The following is a 22,608-nucleotide window of genomic DNA, read 5'->3' as shown; positions in this document are numbered from 1 at the left end:
ATTGGAGATTGGACCAGGTGAAGGTCTTCTGGGCTAATGGGATCTCCTTAATCTCAAAAGTATCCACAAAAAGATTAAACTTCCTCATGCTTGTTGTTACTCGCCAATTAGGGTTGTTGGTTTCCTCTGTAAACCTAACCACATTGAAATCCCCACCCACACCCCAAAGCCTCGTACATCACCCAACTCCTCCCACAATTGCCTTCTCTCCCTATAATTGTTTGGTCCATAAACATTTGTTAGGACCCACTCAAAACCATCCCCAGGTTGCTTAAACTTCATTGATATTGAATATTTACCAATCAACTCCTCCACTCCTTCGAACACTTCCCTTTTCCACAATGTTACAATCCCTCCTGAACCCCCCATGATGGGGCAGTCGCCCAATCAATCCCCCTGGCTCTCCATACACTCTTTGCCCATCTAGCATCAAAATCCATTCTTTTGGATTCCTGAATTAGTACCATATCCGGATCACACCTCTTGATCACATCTTTAATCATTGCTCTTTTCCTTGCACTCCCCAAGCCCCTCACATTCCAACTTAATATCTTCATTTACACCTTTATTCTTCCACCCTCCTACACCAAACCTCTACTTCCCTCCCTCCCATCTCCTCTTACCCCAAACTGTTTGTCTCCCTCCACATCTCTTCTTAACCTCTCCACTTCACTTAGTTTTCTGTTCTTCAAATTTCTCTCCTCCTTTTTCTTTTGTAACCCAGATTTTAGTTCATTCAAGTTCTTCACCTTGCATTCCTAGTTTTCCAACGAATTCTGCTATAGAATCCTCTCTACTAGGTGTTTCCTCCACTACCCCCCTAACACTTCCTTCTCACTTTCGTTTTCAACCCTCCCTCCACTCAACAAGATCATTCCTTGGTGCTCTAATTTTGTCCTCTCTCTGAAAAACAAATTGCTCAACCTCAATAAAAATGTTTTCAATTATTCCCCACACCTTCCTATTCTTGATCCTTACACTCACCAACTCCCCACTATCCTCCACCTTCCCCTCCATGCCCCTAGAATGGCATTCGTCTGGACTAACTGCTTTTCCTTGTAATGTCGGACTTTGGATGGGAATGGAATCTGAAACACAAGACAAAGAGCATTCATCAGTAGAAAAAACCAAATCCACAAGATTACATGGGTTTGTTCAAGAGGTGGGATGTGGGACTGGTTACTGTTTCCTCCCCAACCTTGTGTCGGGATCCGGTTTCTGTCTGTCTCCTTCGGTTGGTGGGAGTACGAATTTGTCTCACGATCAACATAGTGATCCTCTTCGTCACCCCGTAGCTTTCCTTTTTCCAATAGATTTCCGCTCGGCCTCAGGTTTCCTTGGTTTGATTCCTTATTGGCATCTTGCACAGCCTGAGCCTCTCTAGAGGGTATTCAAATCTCGAAGCACCTTCAATCCCTACTTCCTTACAATTTCCCTATTTATTTCCCCCGCTTATAGCCTATGTGACCTGCCATCTCCACATTGCAACCTATTTCGTCGCTCACACTTCCTATGCTGGTATTTTCATCGGAATTGTCACTACTTTCTTCGTCCTCCTCAGAACACTCCACCCAACCTTCATCTTCTCCTTCACTTTCTTCTAGTCTCTCCCTTGCATACCTAGGGTTCGGGTACTCAACGGAGTAATGGGCTTCATTAGGAGTAATGTAGTTTGGACGGGAAGACCACTGTAGGGCGTTCTCCCGATCTGGTTTCACCCATGCATCACCTTTCCACCGAACCAACTTGAGCTAGACGATGATAAACGAACTTCCCTGTCTATAGTCCCCTTCCCCATCGCTAGCTTTGCCCGCCCCACGTGACCGCTTAAGTAGTCACGTGGGCTCTTATAACACTTGCCCAGTTCGCCATTTAGACCACCCACTGACCCAACTGGTTCAGACCTCGTTAAACAATTTGTGAAACCACAACCTTTGGGTTTTTTAACCATGTCAGCATAGGATAACCCACCCACCCTGTTTTTGTCTAATTCAAAAAATTTTGAATTAATTACTTTAAATGGCTGACTTGTCGGTTGGTCTACCCGATTTAACTGGATCTTTTCCATTTTAACCTTCCTAGTCATTTCCTTTTCCTCCCCCATTCCCCTCTGCCCACATGTCCCCCAGCTTGGCATCGTCTTCAACTTCTGGAGTCCCTCCCCACCACGATGCCTCAATCTTTGATGCCACCCACACGCGATACCAGGCTCCCCCAGAGTAAACTTTGAATGATCGGGCCAGGTTTTATTGCTTGATTCTTACCACTCGAACCTCGATTGCGCCCAGATCCCTTTGGTTTATTTCCAGTAAGACTCACCCCAAACTGCGTCCAATTTGTTCAAGTATTGGCTCATACCACAAGGGAAGCCCAAGCAACTTCAACCGATAGCTTCCTTCTTTGAGTTCTACCTCATTACAGATTGGTGTCCAATTTTAGATCTGAATCAGACCCCGTCTATTGATTTCGTGTTGAAGCTTAACTCCAGCTCGCTAACGTCAAGAATAGCTTTCCGGTCTGTAAACGGAAGCAACATCACCTCCATGGCAGATTCTACTCTCGATGCAACTGCATCCAAAATTTTTGTGCAGTCCTTCACTCCCTCTTTCGCCATTAATACCATTCTTTTCTTCCATATATCATTCCCAACTTCAACTAACACTCTGTGGCTGCCAGTTGAACACACCACCGCAATACCAGGGTTAGGAGCATTCTGCTCCTCATTGGATTTATACACCTCAATTTCATTCCCCTCCCCTATATTCTCTTGATCTTTCTCTTTGTTGCCTCTACCAAGTTGCTCCCCTTCCTCTATTTCCTCCTGTTTTACAACTAAGAGAAATGACCTCAATTTCTCTGCGAAAGCTACCCAACCCAGCTGATTTTTCCCTTACACATCAGTTGTTTTCTTTTTAGTTTTACTTCAACTAAGAGAAATGACTGTAACAAACACCCCTTCATGTTCCTTCTTAGTTCTACTTCAAGTTTCTTCCCTGGCACTGCCATGGAGTTATTCCAACCCACTACCTTAATGGAATTGAGCGCTCCATCTAGAAAACCCTTCGCCCACAGAATAGCATCCTTGGGTAAAAATATGGTCGCCTTGTTTCCTTCTCGCATCTTCAATACGTAACCATTTGATCTTGCCTGTTCAAACCTAAACCTCTTTGTCTCAATCCCCAGCTCCGCTCGCCACATTCCTGCTACTTTGAACTCCCCGTCACCCCTCATCTCGTCGGTTCGAATCTCCCTTGGTTCCTACTTGGTGCCTTCTCATTATCTCATATGTGTTGAGGCCTTTTAGGATTTCCTCTTTAATTATACTAGCTAAGTAATAAAACCATAGTAAACGTTTAAATGTTTAACATTGCTTGCATTGGTTTCTTTGCCAAGAATTATTTCATGGATAGGAATACAAAACTCAATCCTAGAACACAAAGAACAGTCATGGTTATCAATCTAAAGGACCAATGAAATGGTCTATGTTTCACATATCTGAAGATAGAAGTGATGATTAAGTACTATTGCATTATTATTATTATTTCCCGTTGATGGTAAATAAAGAGTTGTGAATCTCAACTTGCAAATATCATAATTTTTTTGGTAATAGATAAAAAAGAAAACTTGTATTAAAATGGAGAGAGAGATAAACAAACAGGTGACAAGATATCACCCCCAAAATAACACCCAAGACCCACCAAAACACAACCCCTCAATCCTATTTTTTAATTAGAGAAGAAATGAAGACAACAAAAAACCAAAAGGACAAAACAAATCCCTGAACCCAATCAAGATCCAACAACCCTTTTAACCGGCCCCACCCCAATAAGGTCCTTGCAATAGCATACCCCTCAGAAATCCTTTTCAGACCTTTCCTCAATCATCGGATATCTATCCTCCAGGTCCTTAAACAGCTTCCTTGTCATTTCTTCCCATCCTAACACCCAAAGTCCTAAAGCCTTGTTTGTTTGGACTTCAGTTTCCACTACCTTGCCGCATCTACTTTCTTTTCTACCTTTCTAACTCTGTACAACAACTCTCCCTCCTCTTCTTGCTCCTCATCAGAATTATCTTTCTCTTGAGATCTCTTTTCCCTCTACTTTTTTCTCTTCACCTTGTTGTCTTCCCCAAACCAGCTTCCTGTCCCTTCCCTCCACTTCCTTTTGCAAGGATCTTTCTAATTAACCTGGATGAAGAAATCCCACAACCATTTTTTCAACCTCAAACTTCAATTTTTCATGAATTACTTGCAGCAGAGTTCTTTTCTTTACTTTTAGCATCTGAAGCCCTTCTCTTATATGTCCTCTTGAATTTGCAGCAAGGACCATTCCCAAAAAATGCCTTCCTTCAATCGATGAAAAACTTGTGAAACATGAATTAATTGTCCATTGTTTGGAGTTTTGGCTTTTCTCAACTCAGCCTCAATCCTCAAAGGTTTAGCATTCCCTTCTAACATTTTTTTCTCTTTTCCTTCATAAATCCACCCCTAAATTTCCAAAAAAAAGAAACTGTCACAGTGGGATGGTTTGGTGAGACCCCTTGCCTTAGTAGAAATTCATTGTCAATGGAGCAAACTTTTTCTTCATTTTCCTTGACTTGACATCAAAGATCAAAACTGAGCCTTCAATGGTCAAAGCCGAAGTCGTTCTTAGCTCAAAAAGTAAAATTTTGGTATTCTGGTTTTCCTCCCTAACCCTGCCTGCATCTTCAGACATAATTGCTCCTCTGGCCCTGTCCTATTATTCCATACTTACCTCTGCGCCTCCCTTAAAGTATTTCCCGAAGACGCACAACAGCAAACCTCAAACAAAAAGACAGGACATGGATTGTTGTTCATGGGCTCCAAGGATTCTAACCCAAGGCACTCCTTAGCCTGCTCCTAGTTCTCCTTCGAGAGAGACTTATTCGTGACAACACCCAAAAAGCTCAAAGCTTCAGCTCTAGAACAAAGATTCCTTCTTTTCCTTCCACACAAGATCCTGTTCAAAAATTTCCTCCACTGCAAACACGCTCATGTAACCCTCCCCCTCACATGCTCACTAAAAATGTCATGTGACCTTGTAACAACTTCAGAAGTTCAGATTTATCAGGCCCAAAAACAGGAGGCCAAAAATAGTTGCACCCGGCCCAACCTTGCTACCCAGAACAAGAACTCTGGTATCAAAGCTACCGGGTCAGTACCAGCTGGCCTAGTGGCTCTCGTTCAAATTGAATCTTCCCTTATCGGTTCAACAGACCCTGGCACAAAAATGTTAGACAGGCTTGGTTCCATTTCCAACCTAGAATTTAAAAACTTCTCCCCATCAGCCCTTTGATCCTTTGAGCTAAACTTTTAACCTTCTTTGTAGCTGACACTCTGCAAAAGACAACTACTACAAACTACCTTGTAATTATTTTCATCTCCTTTTCAGCTGTCTCATTTTACTGTGCATTGTATAAAAAGGATGGCATTTTAAGGTAGGAAAAAAAACAGCTCAACAAGGGATTTTAAGAGTATGCATTAGATAATGTTATAGTGTTAAAGGTAAAGAGTAAAAAAAAAAATAATCCTCCAGGACGAATGAAAGGAAGAAAGGATGAGGGAGGGAAAAAGGAGAGATGTGGGGTTAAGAAATGTTTTAAAAACCAACCCAGAACCAGAACCACTTTGGCCACCAGTTTCTGGGTCAGCAGTTCAACCATCCAGTCCGAATGGATGGCCCATTGCAATTTAAAAAATAAAAAAATCAAAACAAAAAAATGGTCAAAAACTGTTGTACGGGTCAAATGGGTTGATGGTTCAACCACTCAGGTCACGAGTCACTGACAAAATCAATGGTTTATGGGCAAAAGACCGGGTCAGGGGTGATGGAACCAGTTGCCTGGGAGGCTTCAGGGCCAAATGGTCCAACCGTCCAGGTCAACGACGGTTTGAAAACCATGTGTTGAGAGTTAACGTTGGGAGGGTGGGGAAGTGGAGGAAAGGATGAGGGTGTTGAATGCCAGTCTGGTAGGAAGTTTTGTTGGACTGGATCTGGATGTAGACAAGGTGGAAACCTGGGCGAGTTTTAAATGGGGATGTAACAAGGTTGTGGGGGTTAGGAAGTTGAATGCAGGACTATAACTCTTTATGTTCCACTGTATAGATTGGGCCGAGAAGGTGCTTAAAGCATAACCAAGAGTGGAGAGGGAACTTGACCTCAGACTGCAGTGGTGGTTTCCTGTAGAAGATTCCTTGAACAAAGAAGGAAAGAGGAAGAGAAGGGCAATTGGGATCACTGTGGTTGGAATACCATTACATGCGTGAAGTATCATTCTGTTTAAAGAGATAGGGAAGTTCAATGGGAGGTTTTTGAAATCTGATGATAAGAATAGGAGCTGGTATAGATTAGATATGGCCAGACTACTGGTAGAAGTAGGGGATATCGTTGACATCCAAATAGAATGAAGTTGTTATTCACAAGGGAAGGCTATGAATTAAGGATAGTGGGAAAAGCGAGGTTTCAGGTGAAAGGAAGGAAGGGTGTGATAGTAGGGACAGAGTTAACAGTGCAAACGGTGAAAAGGTGAAGGGTCATTCAGAGTTAGAAGGGGACGAGGCAAGGAGGAAGAAGGGCAATCGTGTATTTCAAATAAACCAAAGGAGGAGTTAATAAGGAAGGCCACGTGGAAGGAGAGGAGGCAGAGAGTATTGAAAACAAAGGGAAACGTGAGAGTTGGGAGCAGGGGGAGAAGAAACAGCACAGGAAGATGAGGAACCCATTGAGGTTTTAAGCCAATTTCAATCGTTGAGATTTGTTTTGCAAAATATATTTTATATATGGATATAAAAGTATATATATGTTACGATTTTGAATTGTTTGCAAAAAGGTTTTATTTCCCGGGATCCATGTGAGTAGAGAGTGCAGCACTGTTCCTTGCAGCCGACGGAGAGGTCCTCTCTTGTCGGGCAGTGTATGATCGTTATGGGCTGAGAGGATAAGTGTATGACCATTGAGGGTAATACCTGATGGGCAAATCTTGCATCTGTCCATAGTCCTTGGGTGTTACAAGGTGGCTTGGCCCAGGGACCACTTAGTGTAAGTGTTGGGCCCAAAGAGTTCATATGATAGGCTCAGGGGGTTCACTGGGCTTTCTAGTGAATTCGCATGGGGCCCACAGGCCAAGAAGAGGAGCTTTTAATAATTTCCAAGGGGGCCATGTCTAGAGTGGGCTGGGGATTAGGAGAGGTAAGGGTACAGTTGAAAGGAAATCTAGTAGAAAAGGTCTTTCGAAAATTTGGAAGGCAGAGAAGATCCAAGAAAACAGGACGAAAACTGGATGTGGGCGATATACAGAATCGAAGGAGATGAGAAGAAGGTGGAGGTACAACAAGGAAGAGGTATTGTTTGAGCAGAAGGCAAGACAAAACACTAGAGAAGAAGTTCTACAAGGATAGAAAAATCTAAGGAAGGTTGTTGCTTCTCAAAAGGAGGATGTCGTAACCGTTTATAGGTAAAGTACAGTGAGTCCTGCACCACCGTTGTCCAGTTCTCCTCCTCCAGCAAAGGGAGTGCCAACATTCTCAATAAAATGACAGTCAGTGGATGAAGGCATCGGTGAATGTTGATGATGATGCAGCGAGCACGAAAGGCCAGAAAGGCCTGAGGATGAGCAGCTTGAGAAAGAGGTAGGTTCTCCTAATACTCGTATCCTCTTGGCTGAGGAGGCGGTGGAGCACAAAAGAAACAAGTTTAGAGAAGAAGGGGCTGGCGGTAGAAAGAGGAAGGCCGTGGAGGAAGTGGGGGTAATAGTGTTTAACAGGAAAAGAAAAGTTGGGGGTCTTGTTACGGAAACTGAAGGGGAGAAGGGAGGGGAGGAGATTAGGAAAAGGTGTCCAGAGAAAGAGAGGGGGGAGAGAAGGAACAATGACAGGGACAAGGGGACTTAGAAGGTCTTCACAAGGGTAGTTTAGAAGTTAACACAATGGTTGAAAAGGGGGTGAAAGAGGGCAAATCTCTGGGTTTGTTTTCTGGGGAGAGGAAGACTTTGCAAGAAGGGCTTTCGAGAAGATTGAGAAGGCCAAGAGGGAAGAGAAGAATAAGAGAGCATAAATTCTAGCAAAGAACAGAGGCTGGAATGAAGAAGGGGGTGAGGAGGAGAAACTGGGAGAGGATCTGTAAGGAGACAGAGCTCAAATTGCATCAGAAGCCACGTAAGGGGTTGATGAGGGGTTTGAGTAGAAGTTTAGGGGCTTGAGGGAGAAAAATGAAGAACAGCGACCAGGTTCAGAATCAGGTCATACAATCAAAAGGCAGCTCTGTTACGAGAAACAAATCTGCTTTCCCGCAATTCAAACCTGAAGGAGATTCGAGGAAGGGGCAGCAGGGAATGGGACCCTAGGGTGTGATCTTGTTATGGGACCATAGGGTGTACAGGAATAGGGGTGATCATCAAAAACCCAAAAAAAAAACAGAACCAATCCGATGAAACCAAACCAAAAATTCTGGTTAACCAAACCGGTCGGCTCAGTTTCAAAACTAACCAGTATATAGATTATATATATTTATGCATATTATACGTATTTTTCATATATATTTTAAATTATCTATATATCATAAATGAATATATATATATATATTCATTAAATATAAAATATATAACAGATTATTTATTATTTATAATTTAATAATATTGTATTTATTTTTAGTGTTTTATTATATATTTATATATTTGTTTTTGATATATATATTATAAATACCAAAAACCGAAAAAGCGATGGACCAAACCAGTGGAAAACCAAACCGATCAATTGGTTAACCAATTGGATTTGGTTTGGTTTTGGTTCACAGTATTCAAAAAAACGGTACTACTGATTTGGTTTGAAAAATAGGCCCATGGTTTGATTAACCAAACTGTGAGCACCCCTATACAAGAAGATAGGTGAAGCATAGTTGTCAAGGCAACAAGGCGCCCTTGGAGTCTCACCTCACCTAACCGCCAAGCAGTTTTGTATGTTGTGTTATAAAATATTTTTATATTTTTAATCTTTTGATATTATAATTATAAAATAGCCACTATTAAACTAAAATATTCATTTTGTATGTTAATGTACTAATTTTTTTATTATCTTCTTATTTCATAGGGTTTAATCAACACAAACATTGCTAGTTGCTGTAATGAACCCTCAAAGACTTCAAAACCTGAACCTATAAGTAAGGAAGAACTTAAGATTTTGTCTAATCAATACATTTTCTTCTTCCACATCATCATCATCTTCTTCTTCTTCCACCTTTTCTTTTCTTCTTTTCGTATAACAAAAATAGGGGTTCAGCCCCTATATTTTTTTAATTTTCTCTTCTTTCTTCCTTTTCTTCTCATGAATATGTTGATTTTCTATACTTTAACATGAAGTTTATACCTCTCTTATGGAAATTATGGATAATTATTAAGGAAATATGATTATGGAACCTAGGGAACTACCCTAGGATATATTTTCTTACTTATATATATATATATATATATATATATATATATTCATCGCCTAGGTGACACCTAAGCAACTAGGCAATAAGGCACCCCCCTGTTGCCTAGCCTTGCCTTGGCACCTTGAAAACTATGGGTGAATTGGCGTTGTGGTTTTAATAAACGTCTAGAGTTATAATCCCCTTGCTGTGTGCAGGGTTGTTTGGAATCAGAGGAACAGGACTCAGTTCGAAGATGATCAGATTGTTTTTTTACTAGTTCGGTTGGTGATCCCTGGTTTTGAACAGATTAGCAGTTCAGATTTGGGGGGGGGGGGATCTTGGAATGTTCTTGAAATTCAGAATTTTATCAGCGATCAGATTGTACTTTTTCGTCTTTAGCTGTTTTATTTTGGTGAGGTGCCATCTTGTCACCTCTTAACCTATATCCTTTTTTCTTATTAACAAAATTTCTTTTTTTTCTTACTCTTCAAAAAAAAAACTGTTATCAACCTTTAAAACATACCTCTGACCAAACCTATCTGTGGGGGCCTCCAATTGGCTTGCTCCCTTGGAACTTGTATAAGGTCATTGGTTGTGGAAGACTTTTTATCCCCTCTGCTATTCCCAAAAACTCCTTTAGCTTTGCCTTTGTCAGAGGAAATATTTACATTTGTATCCCCTGATAAAAAAGAGAGGTTAGATGAAAGAAAAAGCAAATAGAAACAGGATAAAACTTTTAAAATGTTTTTATTGGTCAGATTTTTAATACTCTTCAAACAACAATTTAAAGAGTGCCCCACACTCAGTTCACCCTCTTTTTGAGTGGAGAGGTGGTTGCACAGTCCCCCTAATCCCTATTTAAGCTCCTTGAAGGAAGGCTACCGCTTTATTACCAAGAGAATTCTTAAGCAACCCTAACACTGGAGGAGACACACACACAGAAAATGTTTATGGAGAGGAAAAAAGAAAGGAGAAAGAAAAGGTAGAGGAAGAAAACACCCAGAATATCTATTTTGGGGGATTCTAAAATAAAAGAAGTGCAGAAGGACCACCAACTGCTTGTGAAGTTGTACCCGGTTGATTATAATTTCTCTACTAGAGTTGCTTCTAAAAAAAGTATATAGGGATCAAGCCATCTAAGACCTTGTTCTATAGCGGCTGACTATTGCTCCCTACCTAAAGACTGAAGAAAGGAAGAACAAAAACCTTCTACAGTCTAATTGCTTGATCTGATTAATTATAGTTCCCTTCCAAGTGCAAGATCTTAAAAAATAATGGCATAGCTTTTTTTGGATAGGTAACTAAGTTATGTTTTTTTATCAATAATCAGGAATAAGATTTCATTAAATTGATTAAAGAAGCACAACGAATAGTTGTGAAGGTTACAAATAGGCACCTACTGTCCAAGCCCCAAAATTACAATTGATCCCAAAACATAGTGTGTCTATGTACCCCTTGTTTGGCTAAACTATCCGCACTGTTGGTCGATCTTCTAATCCAATTAATTTGAGACAACATATCCCTGGAGAGCCTTTTGAACAATTGAACCTCAGAAGATCATTCCTTAGGTGTTACTGAACCAGCTGGGCCCGAGAAGAAGGCACATATATTACCTTCCTCATCCCTGATCACTCCTCCATTCCAGTGGGGCCTGGATTACTGATAGAACCCAGTCTACTCCACCCACTGGGTGTACTCCAAACCAGAACCCAAACAAACCTGGACACACCCCAGGGACCACTCAACCTCACCAACTAGACCCACCATCCAATATGTTTATCTGAGAAGGCCACGTCAGACCTGAGAATAACTAACTGCACATGGCTTCACATGCTAAGCCTACAAGTATCAGTTGAGAAAGGGAATGCATCATGAGAATTTTCCCCTGTTAATCCCTATCTTCTTCTTCTTCTTCTCTAAGGAGGTTGAGTCACCCTTGAAACCGACTCCTGAAGTTGAGCAGTAACTCAACAATTGGTATCAAAGCGTCAATTCATGCCCAACACCAGATCGGTCTCGATGGAAGACAGAGTAGACAAGATTGAGGTTAGCTTACACAAGTTCGAAGGAGACCTGAGAGACGTCAAGGAAGCTCTCTAGGTGATAATGGCTCAGCATGACAAGGCAGGCACTGATGAGGGAAAGGAACCAGAGGGCGAAGGGTCCAGTGGCGGAACCAGTCACGGGAGTGGTGAGGCCATATCATGGTTCCATCACCTCCATCTACCTGGAAGGTGAGGCCATATCATGGTTCCAGTGGTACAAGAACTCCCATCCTCACGTTACATGGTCTACCTTTACAGAGGAGTTGTGTGTGAGGTTTGGATCATCTGCCTATGTCGATTTTGACGAGGCTCTGTCCAAGGTGAAGCAAACCACCACTATTCAGGAATATTTGGTGGAGTTCGAGAAGCTGTTGACCCACGTCACCGGTTGGACTAGGCCCTAATCAGAAGCTTTGTGGAAGGCCTTCAGGAAGACATTCGTTTGGAGGTCAAAGCTTGGCGACCCTCGACGTTGTCTGCTGCAGCTTCCCTAACCCATATTCAAGAAGAGAAGCTCGACCGGCTTAAGAGGATGAACTGGGGTCCTGGCTCTCTCTTAAAAAACCCACCAGTTCAGGTAGAAGCTCCAATGGTGAAGAACAGTGGGCCCATGAGCCCAAGTAGCATGCCCTTCAAATGGTTGGCCTGGGCCAAGATGCAGGCCCAACACGAGAAGGGATTGTGCTACAACTGCAAGGAGAAGTTCGGACCAGGTCACCATTGTAAGAAATTCAACCCAGACCATGAAGGTAGAGGGGCTCTTGATGGGTCGGGCTGTTATTATACTAATTGATAGTGGAAGCACCTTAAACTTTATTAATATTGGGCTAGCAAAACAAATGGGCTTGGTGGTGCACTCCACTGAACAGTTCTCAGTCCAGGTGGCTAATGGTCACAAGCTGACTTGTGATGGTCTATGTAAAGGGGTGAAGTTGAAGATACAAGGTAAATGGGTGACAGTTGATCTATACACCCTGGAGTTCAGTGGGGCAGACATAGTCTTAGGGGTGCAATGGTTGCGACAGTTGGGTCGCGTGGTGTGTGACTGGAGCAACCTCACCATGGAGTTCCATTTGAATGGAGTGGAACACATGTTACAAGGGATTAAGCCAAGGGTGGTGCTAAAAGAGACCCAAGACTCCGACCTGAAATACTGCCAATGGGCTAAACAGCCAGTCCTTATACAACTGAGTCTCATCATGACAGACCCAATTATGCCGGTGAACTTAAACCAGAAACCAGAACTGGACCAACTATTGCAACAGTTTCAGGATCTGTTTGAGCAGCCCAAGGGGCTTCCCCCAATCCGGGCCCAAGATCACCGCATTTGTGTACAATCCAGGGCCCTACCAGCTAATGTGAGGCCCTACCAGTATCCCCGCTTCCAGAAGACTGAACTTGAGAAGATTGTCCAGGAGATGCTGAACCACAAATTGATTCAGCCCAGCACCAGTCCATATTCATCACCAGCCCTAGTAGTCAAGAAGAAGGATGGACCTTGGCAGTTTTGTGTGGATTACCAGGCCCTCAACCAAATAACAATCAAGGACCGGTCTCCTACTCCCATTATAGATGAACTTCTAAATGAGTTGAGGGCTGCCACAGTGTTTTCTAAGCTGAATTTACGCTCGGGTTATCACCAAATCCGAGTGCATCCCGATGATGTTCACAAGACGGCCTTCAGAACACATGATGGCCATTACGAGTTTTTGGTAATGCCTTTTGGCCTCTCTAATGCGCCTTCTACATTCCAATCCCTGATGAATGACATTTGCAAGCCTTTTTTGAGACAATTTATACTCGTTTCCTTTGATGACATACTCGTCTACAGTGTTGATCGGGCCACTCATCTAGAACACTTATGGATCACCTTGGGAATTCTTCAAGCCCAGCAAATGTGTCTTCGGCTAGGATCAGGTCCACTACTTGGGCCACATTGTGAAGGCGGGAAAGGTGTGAGCTGACCCGGACAAAATCCGTTGCAGGATATCTTGGCCTAGGCCCACCACAGCGAAGGGGCGGAGAGGGTGTTTGGGTCTCACGGGCTACTACATAAGGTTTATTAAGGGGTATGGTTCCCTAGCTGGCCCACTGACCCAGCTGCTCAAAAAAGATGGGTTTATTTGGACAGAAGAAGCTCAACAGGCCTTCGAGAACCTCAAGAAGGTTGTCACTTCACCTCCAACATTGGCGCTGCCGGACTTCATTCTTCCCTTTGAAATTGAATGTGATGTGTCTGGAGCGGGTTGGGAGCTCTTGATGCAACAGGGGCACCCCTAGCTTACTTCAGCATGTTATTTTTCTCGAAAAGGACTCCTTTGAACATGTTGTTAAGTTGTTTCTGCCATCCTTCTCTGTTTTGTATAATTTTGGTTCTGCAGATGATCCTCCTCTTAGTCCTCAACAGTTGCAGGTTTACTACAGGAAGCATCCAGTTCCCCCCACGCATGTGCCCCCTCCATCTTCAGCACCAGAGCTTGTGCCTTCTCCTTCTGTTACTTCCACTGTAAGTTATCCTCATGTTGACTCACTTGCTCTTGTTTCCTTACATCACTCCACTCGTATTTCTCGACCTCCTGACCACTATGGTTTTCCTCCAAATCATAGCCCCCATCTGTTCTTTTGTCCTCCACAGATATTCCAAAGACTTATCAACAAGCCATGGCTGTTGAGAATTGGAAAGATGTTATGGATGCAGAGATTGAGGCCTTAATTGAAAATGATACTTGGGATCTTGTTCCTCCTCCTCCAGATGCATCTCTCATTGGCAGTAGATGGGTTTACTCAATGAAACTCAAATATGATGGCACCTTGGACAGATACAAAGTTCATCTACTAGCACAAGGTTACAAGCAAGAGTATGGCATTTATTATGATGAAACATTTGCTCCAATGGCCAAGATGACTACAGTTCATCTCATTTTGGCCATTACTGCCATAAGACAGTGGATTGTGCATAAGATGGATGTTAAGAACATTTTTCTTCATGGACTCACACAGGAGATGGTGTATATGAAACCTCCCCCTGGTTACTGTGATGATCCTCACTCGGTCTACAATCTCAAAAACCACTTTATAGGCTCAAACAAACTCCCGGAGTTCCGTTTGAACGTTTCCGTTCCATTGTTCTAGAAGCCAGTTTTCAGTAGAGTTCTTCCGACTCTGTTTACCCTCAATCGGGGCCAAGGATTAACACTCCTTTTGGTATATGTGAATGATATCCTGATTACTAGTGATGATAGGGATGGGATTAATGAATTGAAGTTCCTTCTAAGCAACACCTTCAAAATGAAGGATCTAGGGTCAGTCACTTATTTTTTGGGTCTAGAAATTAAAACCCATCTCAAGGGTAATTTTCAACCAATAGAAGAAGTATGCTTCTGATCTTGTGAAGATGGTCTGTCTTACAAACTCTAAGTAGGTTCACACTCCATTGGAACTCAATCTAACGCTAAGGATGGTGGTGACTTGCACCCTGATGCCACTCTATATCGGCAACTTGTGGACAATCTCATTTACCTTAAGTGGGAGTATTTCTGTAAAACTATGTATTAGGGCGTCATTTTGCTTGGAGGCAGCTATATAAGCCTCATATCATGTTTGTAGAGGGATCCTTCGACTGTTTTGAAACCCAAAAGACTAGTTCTATCCACATAAGTGGTGATTTCAGCCCTATAGTGCAGTGTTCGTCGTTCCAGCTTCAACTATGTTGTTTCACATCAAGATTTTATCACTTCTAGTTGTTGTTTTTCTACTGGGTTTTACATTTTGCTGCATCTGACAGGTTTGGGATTTTGGAACCCGTACAGGTACAGGAAGGGTCTGGTATTGGGCTAAACCCAATACTTGTTTCATGAGGATTATGGTAATTATTAGTTAAAGATTACTACCGACTACTATAAAACCAAGGGAACTACCCTAGGATTTATATACACTTTAATTCATCACCTAGGCAACAAGGCACCCCCTTGTTTCCTAGCTTTACCTTGGAACCTTGAAAACTATGCCAACAAATAAGGAAATGAAGGCATATGCAAAAAGAAATTAAGAAGAGTTTATTTTAAGAAATAAATTTTGATTTACTGAATTCCAATTGCTCCTAGAAATTTCTCTCTTTTCCCCCTCTCTCTCTCACCTATTTCATCCTCTAAGTAACATATCTCATTGCTGTTTATCCTAACAGCAAGAGTTCACCTCATTCTTTCTACTTTCTTACTCTACATTTGGAAGATAACAAGCTGTCTACTTGATTATCTACCCCTACACTTCATCCTACATCACCCAAAGCCTGTATTTAACCTCTACAAATCCCACCACCAGACCCCTACCCAAAGCTTGTCTATGCCAAACACACACACACAAGAAACATATAATTCTTTTGTGTAAATTTGTCAGAAGAACCAAAGAGTTCTTTAAATTGCCATGGTAACTGGATAAAAAACGCAAGAAACATAAAATTATTTTGTTCAAATTTGTCAGAACAACCAAAGGTTTTTTTTTTAGAAGAGGTAAAGTATGAACTTCAGAACAGCCGAAAGGTTCTTTATATTGTCATGGTAACTGGATAAAAAAACACAACAAATTCAAAGAGAACCTTCACAGATTAGAAACTAGGACAACAATCAATTTACGATTATTGTAATCAATATGAATAAGATACTCACGTTGGGCAACTTTTGGCTTCACTTTTGAGTTATCCTTGTAAATAGGTTTTGAGCCCCCCTTGCTTTGCTTACCCTTTTGTGCAGGTTTTGCAAGTGATGCCCTTACATTCACCTAAACAAATAGAAGAAAAAACCAAGTAATTCAAAAAGGAGCAAACAATGTAATAACACAAATAACAAATATATAAAAAGAAAACCTTGGATCCCTCGTCAATCAACCCCTCCTTATTGATTGACTCTATACACGCCAGTGCAGCCTCACGAGTTGTATAATTAATGAAGGCAAAGTCTTTTCTCTTAGCTGAATGCATATTTCGTGCAAGAACAACTTTCTCAATCTCCCCAAATTCTTTAAAATGCTTCCTCATTTTTTCCTCGTCCCAAGAAGTCGGTAAACCTTCTGCAAAAACTGATTTAACCTGCATAAAAGCAAGACATTGAAATAAAACATGCCATGTCCAGCAAGCCTTAATGGAAACTTCTAACCAAACTGGTGACACTTTCCTCAAAGGTGTCTCCCAAAATGAAAATAATTAAACAAGAATCTACAAGCGTAAAAATTTAAAGTACAAAAGGGGAAAATAACTCCAAGCTTGGAAATCTAGATACAAACCTTCAGCATCTCCTCTTCATCTGGCTCTTGTAGAGGTTCAGCCCAAGCAACACTTATATTCCGGTTCTTTCCAAAAGCATCCTTCTTTTGAAGTTTCTTGTATGCATTTTGTGCATCCCTATTAGTTTCAAGCTCAATAAATGCAAACCCGCGATTGCGCTCAGCATTACTAGGATCAGGCATAACTGTAACTGTGTCAATTTTCTCAATACCAATTTCCTCCAACACCTTAAGTATCTGTTACATCAAAATATTCACATTGAGAATTTGAGATGCATAAAAAAATTCCAAATAGGAGGAACAGATGAATAGTAGTATAACCAAATCAAAACCATACATCTTCTTTCTTCCATTTCTTGTCAATGTTGCCAAGAAAAATTGTGTCATTGCCCTCAACTGGAGCTGTACCACATTGTTTTCCGCAGACCTCAAATGAATTTCACCAAAACACATCAAGTTAGAACATGAAGTCATGAACAACGTATTTGCAAGAAAAATATCAGCCAGAGTGTAGGCATGCTATCCATAGTAAAACTAAACAAGTCATGTATGGTTGTTGACAAGCTGCAGCATATCACAGGATGAGAAGATGGTATGTAAGATGAAGACATGGAAAGAAAAGAATATTTTGAGGATAGATCATCATCATGGGATGTATAGAATATGAAATAAAAATTAAACATGATTAATACAGCAACAAAAGAGAATACAAAAAAACAAGGGATGCTTAATATGAAAAAACAAGGAATGAGATTGGTAATCTGGTTCTCCTTTACTTGGGTCCTCTAAGAGCTGGGAACACTAATAGGGCAGAATTGTCAGCTGCCATCCAGGGTGCACAGGTTATAGTTCAGCTAGATGTGAAACAACTGGTAGTGGGTTGTCTACAGAACCCAGAGTCTATACTCTGGTGAAGTTAAAAAATTCAAGTGGCTGACAAGGAGCTTGACTGTAAGAATACAATGGGTGAGGAGATCAGCAAATGCTTTGGCAGATTATCTAGCAAAGTAAGGGGAAAACAAGGAACAATTGTATAAGGCTCAATTGATTTGACTTTGTTTTCTGTTTTCTTCTTGTTGTTGGAAGAGGATGCAGCTCATGCCTCTTCATGGGAAGCTTGTATCTGAACTGCTCTTTCTCTTAATGAAATCTTAATTTAATTATAAAAAATTCCTATTGTTCTCTTGAGAAAGTTTGGTTCATAAAACTTTAAAGTTCCACATAATCACAAAATAAAGATAATTACAACAGGCGACAGTATAGCCCACTTAAAATTTGTGTAACAAGGGCATTCCATTTACTTCAATTTCACACAATTTCTACAATTCCAGGCTTTCTGAGGTTATTATATCAAATGCTAAAAAACACCACCTATGGTCTTTGGTTTATAATGTTCTACCTGAAAAGGAATATAAATAACTAGTCCATAAATTATCTCTCCTTGTTCTTTCTTTTTCCCCTTGAGTCTATCGATGTTTTAAAAGGCGGGGGAGGCATACGCCTGGAGGCACCCCAAAAGTCCAAAACGCTTAGAGGTGCATGAAGGAAGAGCTCAGAAATGTGAGGCATAGACCTCATGCAGAGATGCGTGCCCAGATGCGTATGATTCCAGGGAGGCGTACGCTTCTGTCATGCCTTGGGCAAGAAGCGTACGCCTCACAAGTGTGGCATTTTAAACATTTAACAATTTTAATTGTTTAAATTTTTTTAAGCTTTAATTGGCGGGGCCACGATTATATCATAGCCCCCATTGTATTGTATCATTGTTTAAGTGTAAAGAGGGGAGAAAAAGCCCCCCTATCAGTTCAATTTGCAAGACCAAAGTTAGGGCTCGAAAGTGTGAAAACTGTGAACCTCTGAAAGATGAAGCTCTCAACCTACACACTTAGTTAAATCTTCTGGTATTTTCAAGCTTCAGCGGTCTGGTATGTATATTTTTTTCTCAACCTACACACTTCAACATCACATATGAGTATTTTTATTTTTCTTTTCTTCTTTTTATTTGCAAATGAAGAAAGGGCTCGAGTGAACCTGTGCAGCAGTGACCTGTGAAACAGCATACTTGTTTTTTATCAATAACACAATTCATTAATTATAACAATAATAATTACAAAGACGAAGATGAAGTTTCTTATCTTCCAACTTCAGCTTGAGCCCCAAGAAAGGAAACAAGAGAAAAAGAGAAAAAATGAGAAAAGAAATTTAAATTACATCTGTGCCCAGAACATTGAATCGCTCTCCACCCCTTGTTTAGCTAACCCATCAGCAAAGGAATTAGCTGATCTTTTTACCCAACTGATTTTAACTTCCATTTCTCGAACCAGCCATCTGAATTTCCTCCTCACATTGCTTTAATTCCATAAACCACTATCATCTTTATTCAGCTACCCTACCACCACCTTCGAGTCTCCTTTCAATTATGAGTTTTCTGATACTCATCTCCCTAGCTTTCTGGACTCCTTCCATAACTGCATGGATCTCAGCTCTGAGAGAGTCGCCCACTCCAATTGGGCCTGAGAACATGGCAGAAACAACCCCATTCTCATCCCTGAAAATACCCCCAATCCCTGATTGTCCAGGGTTCCCTCTGCTACTTCCATCAAAAGTTTAGTTTTATGAAACCCGCAGGTGGGGGGGGGGGTCCAAGACACACTTATTACTGTATAATCTGTGAATAGCTAGCAATCTCACCCCACTTCCTCAGCATGTCATCCACTGTATAATCTGTGAATAGCTCTAGGGATTTCATCCACTATACAGCCCTTATATGGATCAGAGCCCTCAGTTCTTCATCACCTCTCTTTACTTCAGAGAAGATCCTGGAGTTTCTTTCTTCCCATAAAGATCAGCATATTGCAGCCCTCCCTAAATAGTCCTTCCCCTTTCATACACCACCTGAAAAAAGGAGAAAATAGACTTTGCAGATTTGATGGAGGATTCCAACTACACCCAAAAAGAGAGAAAGCCCACTCCCAAATAGACTTTACAAATTGGCAAGACACCAGTAGATGAAAACCAGTCTCCCCATCAGCTTTACTAGAACACGCCAGTGAGGGGACAAACAAGTATTGGGTCTCTTCTTTTGGAGCAAATTACCAGTGTAGATCTAAAACCCTTTGGCCAAAGCACCTTCACTTTTTTTGGGATAAGTGCTATGAAAGTAGCATTCACCCCTGGAATTTATTATTCCTCTCTCAAAGAATTTGTTAAACACCATTGTAAATCCACCAGACCCTAGTGCCTTTGTTCTATCTTTTTGAGAAGACAGCTTCCTTACTCTTTTCTGCTGAAAACTTCCTTTCAAGATACTCCTGTTTTCCTCTTTCAACCTAGGCCATTCAAATCTCTCCACTACTAATCCCTCCTCTAAGGATCCCTAGAAAATTGATTTAAAATAGTCCACAAACTTCCTTGTTTATTCCCTCCGAATCATGGACAACCTTACCCTCTGCTTCTAATTTTAAAACAATTGTTTTCCTTCCTCCATTGGCCAATGAATGAAAAATACTATTCCCATCCCTCTCTTTGATCCATATATATCTAGAATTTTGTCTCCAAGAAATTTCCTCTTTCCGAAGAATTTCTTCCATTTGTTTCTTCATATTCCATCTTATCTCTTTATCTTCCTCCCTAAAGATATTTCATTTTTTATCAGCAACACAGAAAAGATTTCATTAAAATTAGATAAAAGAGGTACAAGTTTGCAACAACAAGTTGTGAAAAGAAATAACAGACTCAAGAGGACATATTTAACCCAGAAAATTACAAGTGAGCCCAATACATAGATTGTCTCTGAACCCCTTCCTCAGTCCATCTACCAAATGGTTTGCAGATCTTCTAACCCAATTGACTTGAATCATCATTTCTTTAGATATCCATTTGAACCTTCTATAATCATTCCTTAAATTTCGAATTTTTTCTTCTCCCTTTTTCAGCCAACTCACGATTGATCTCGAGTCCCCTACAATAATCAGCCTTTCAATACCCAATTCTTTTGCTTTCTCCACCCCATAAACTGCTGCCAAAAATTCTGATCTGAATACATCATATTGCCCAATTAACCCTGAGTACAAGGTCCTCGTACATCTCCAGTTCTCCACAAGGTCCTACCCCTCCTCTTAGAGCATCTAAAGGCAGATGGGCTACACACAACCCTTCCAGGCTGATAGGAGGCGACCACCTGCACCCAAAAAGAGAAGAAAACCAATCCCAAATGAAACTAACAAAAGGATAGGAAATAAAGAGATGAAGAGCAGTCTCACCATTCAACTTACATAAAAAACACCAGCTAGGGGACATGCACCAGTTTGGTCTCTTCCTTTGGATAATGCTGTAGGTGTTAATACAACTATGAAGCACTTCCCAACAGAAGGCACAGACTTTTGGTGGAATGGGGGGACACCAAATTTCCTTAAAAGGGAAAAAAGGAGACAGGGAAGTAGCTACAAGGGTATTGAAGAAAGACTTGCAAGAAAAAAGCCCTGCAGCATTAGGAGCCCACACCCCAATATCCAACCCATCTTCCCCCAAAACCACCAAGTTTAACAAGCTTAGCAAATTTGACACACTGGATATTTCAGACTCACTAAGATTCCTAGTGAACCCAAGGTTCCAATTAAGCCCTGAGGGGGAAAAATGCTAGGAAATGAAATCAGACACAGGTCTGCCTTAAGGCAGGAAAGAAAAAAGGGAAGGAAAGATCTTCAGACATAGAGTGCTCTCCAACCCAAACATCTTCCCAGAATATAATTTTCTAACCCAAAGCCAGACCATACCTAACATGGTTGAGGAAGGCAGAAAGGATGCCATGGATAGCTTTCCAAAGAGCAACCAAAGAAGCTCTATGCACACAACCAGCATCCCATCTGTTGTTTGACAGCCCATGGATACTAGCAATAACTTTGTACCACAATCTTTCATTTTCCTTAGGGAACCTCCAAAGCCATTTGCTTAACAAGGCAATACTTTTAAATCTAACATTTCCAATTCCTAGGCCTCCTTTTGCCTTCAACTTACCAACTTTGCCATCTTACCAAGTGATCTTTCTTACTTCTCCAAGTTCCCATAGAAAATCCAAAATCCCTCATGATTTTGTCAATTTTTCTCACCACCCCTTGAGGCATTCTAAACACAGACATGTAATACACCAAGATGTTGCCCAAAGTGGATTTAACTAGGGTGATTTTCCCTCCTAAAGAAATATAATTCCTTTTCCACCCTGCCAGTCTTTTCTCAAACCCTCCCACCACCGGAATCCAAAACCTAGTGGTTCTAGGGTTGTCACCAAGAGGTAAGCCTAAATACCTCAAAGGCCAATCCCCTCTCTCACAACCTAAAGATTCTGCCGAAGCACTCAGTTCACCCTCTTCTACACTGATGCTATTTGGACCAGTTTATCCTCAAATTGAGCATCCTTTCAAAGAGCTTTACTACCAATCTCAAGTTTTCCAAGCCATCTCTACTATCTTCATCACAAAAGACTAAGAGATCATCTGCAAATTGCAAATGAGTAACCAAAATTCTGTCTCCCTACAAACCACCTCTTGAACAATTGCATACTATTAGCTCTTGAAATCAACTTACTAAGGACCTCCGCAACCAAACTAAAAAAGAAAGGGTGAGAGTAGATCCTCTTGTATTAAACCTCGAAACCCTTCAAAGAAGTCAACAATCGAGCCATTTAAAATTACTGAATAATGACTTGTTTGCAAGCATCCTCTAATCTATATACACCACTGTTTCCCAAATCTACACCTCTCATAGTAATTAGTATTAACCAAGAACTCTAAATCCACCAGATTGTAGGCTTTTTCCAAGTCCAATTTGATTGCAATTCCACTTTTCCTTAGTCTCTTTTGGGC

At 41.2% G+C, this 22,608-nt stretch overlaps 1 protein-coding gene across 6 annotated transcripts in view; it reads right to left on the bottom strand.

The window, feature by feature from the left end:
- Positions 1-22,608, bottom strand: part of LOC104604130 (uncharacterized) — a 54,369-nt gene that overhangs the window by 27,272 nt on the left and 4,489 nt on the right. For 3 of the 6 annotated variants that reach the window (XM_010268363.3, XM_010268364.3, XM_010268365.3), the window contains exons 2-6: positions 17,085-17,174; positions 16,748-16,984; positions 16,332-16,553; positions 16,135-16,246; positions 9,949-10,104 (exon numbers count right to left, since the gene is read on the bottom strand). In XM_010268363.3, the coding sequence (XP_010266665.1) occupies positions 9,949-10,104; positions 16,135-16,246; positions 16,332-16,553; positions 16,748-16,984; positions 17,085-17,174 (817 nt within the window). The remainder of the gene's footprint in view (positions 1-9,948; positions 10,105-16,134; positions 16,247-16,331; positions 16,554-16,747; positions 16,985-17,084; positions 17,175-22,608) is intronic. The other 3 variants (XM_010268366.3, XM_088898137.1, XM_088898136.1) reach the window with 1 other exon arrangement.

The sequence above is a fragment of the Nelumbo nucifera genome, chromosome 2, assembly GCF_055504915.1.
Source record: "Nelumbo nucifera cultivar China Antique chromosome 2, China Antique-T2T, whole genome shotgun sequence".
NCBI lineage: Eukaryota > Viridiplantae > Streptophyta > Magnoliopsida > Proteales > Nelumbonaceae > Nelumbo > Nelumbo nucifera.
The sequence above is the reverse complement of the archived record's forward strand: the minus strand, read 5'-3'. Positions and strand labels throughout refer to the sequence as shown.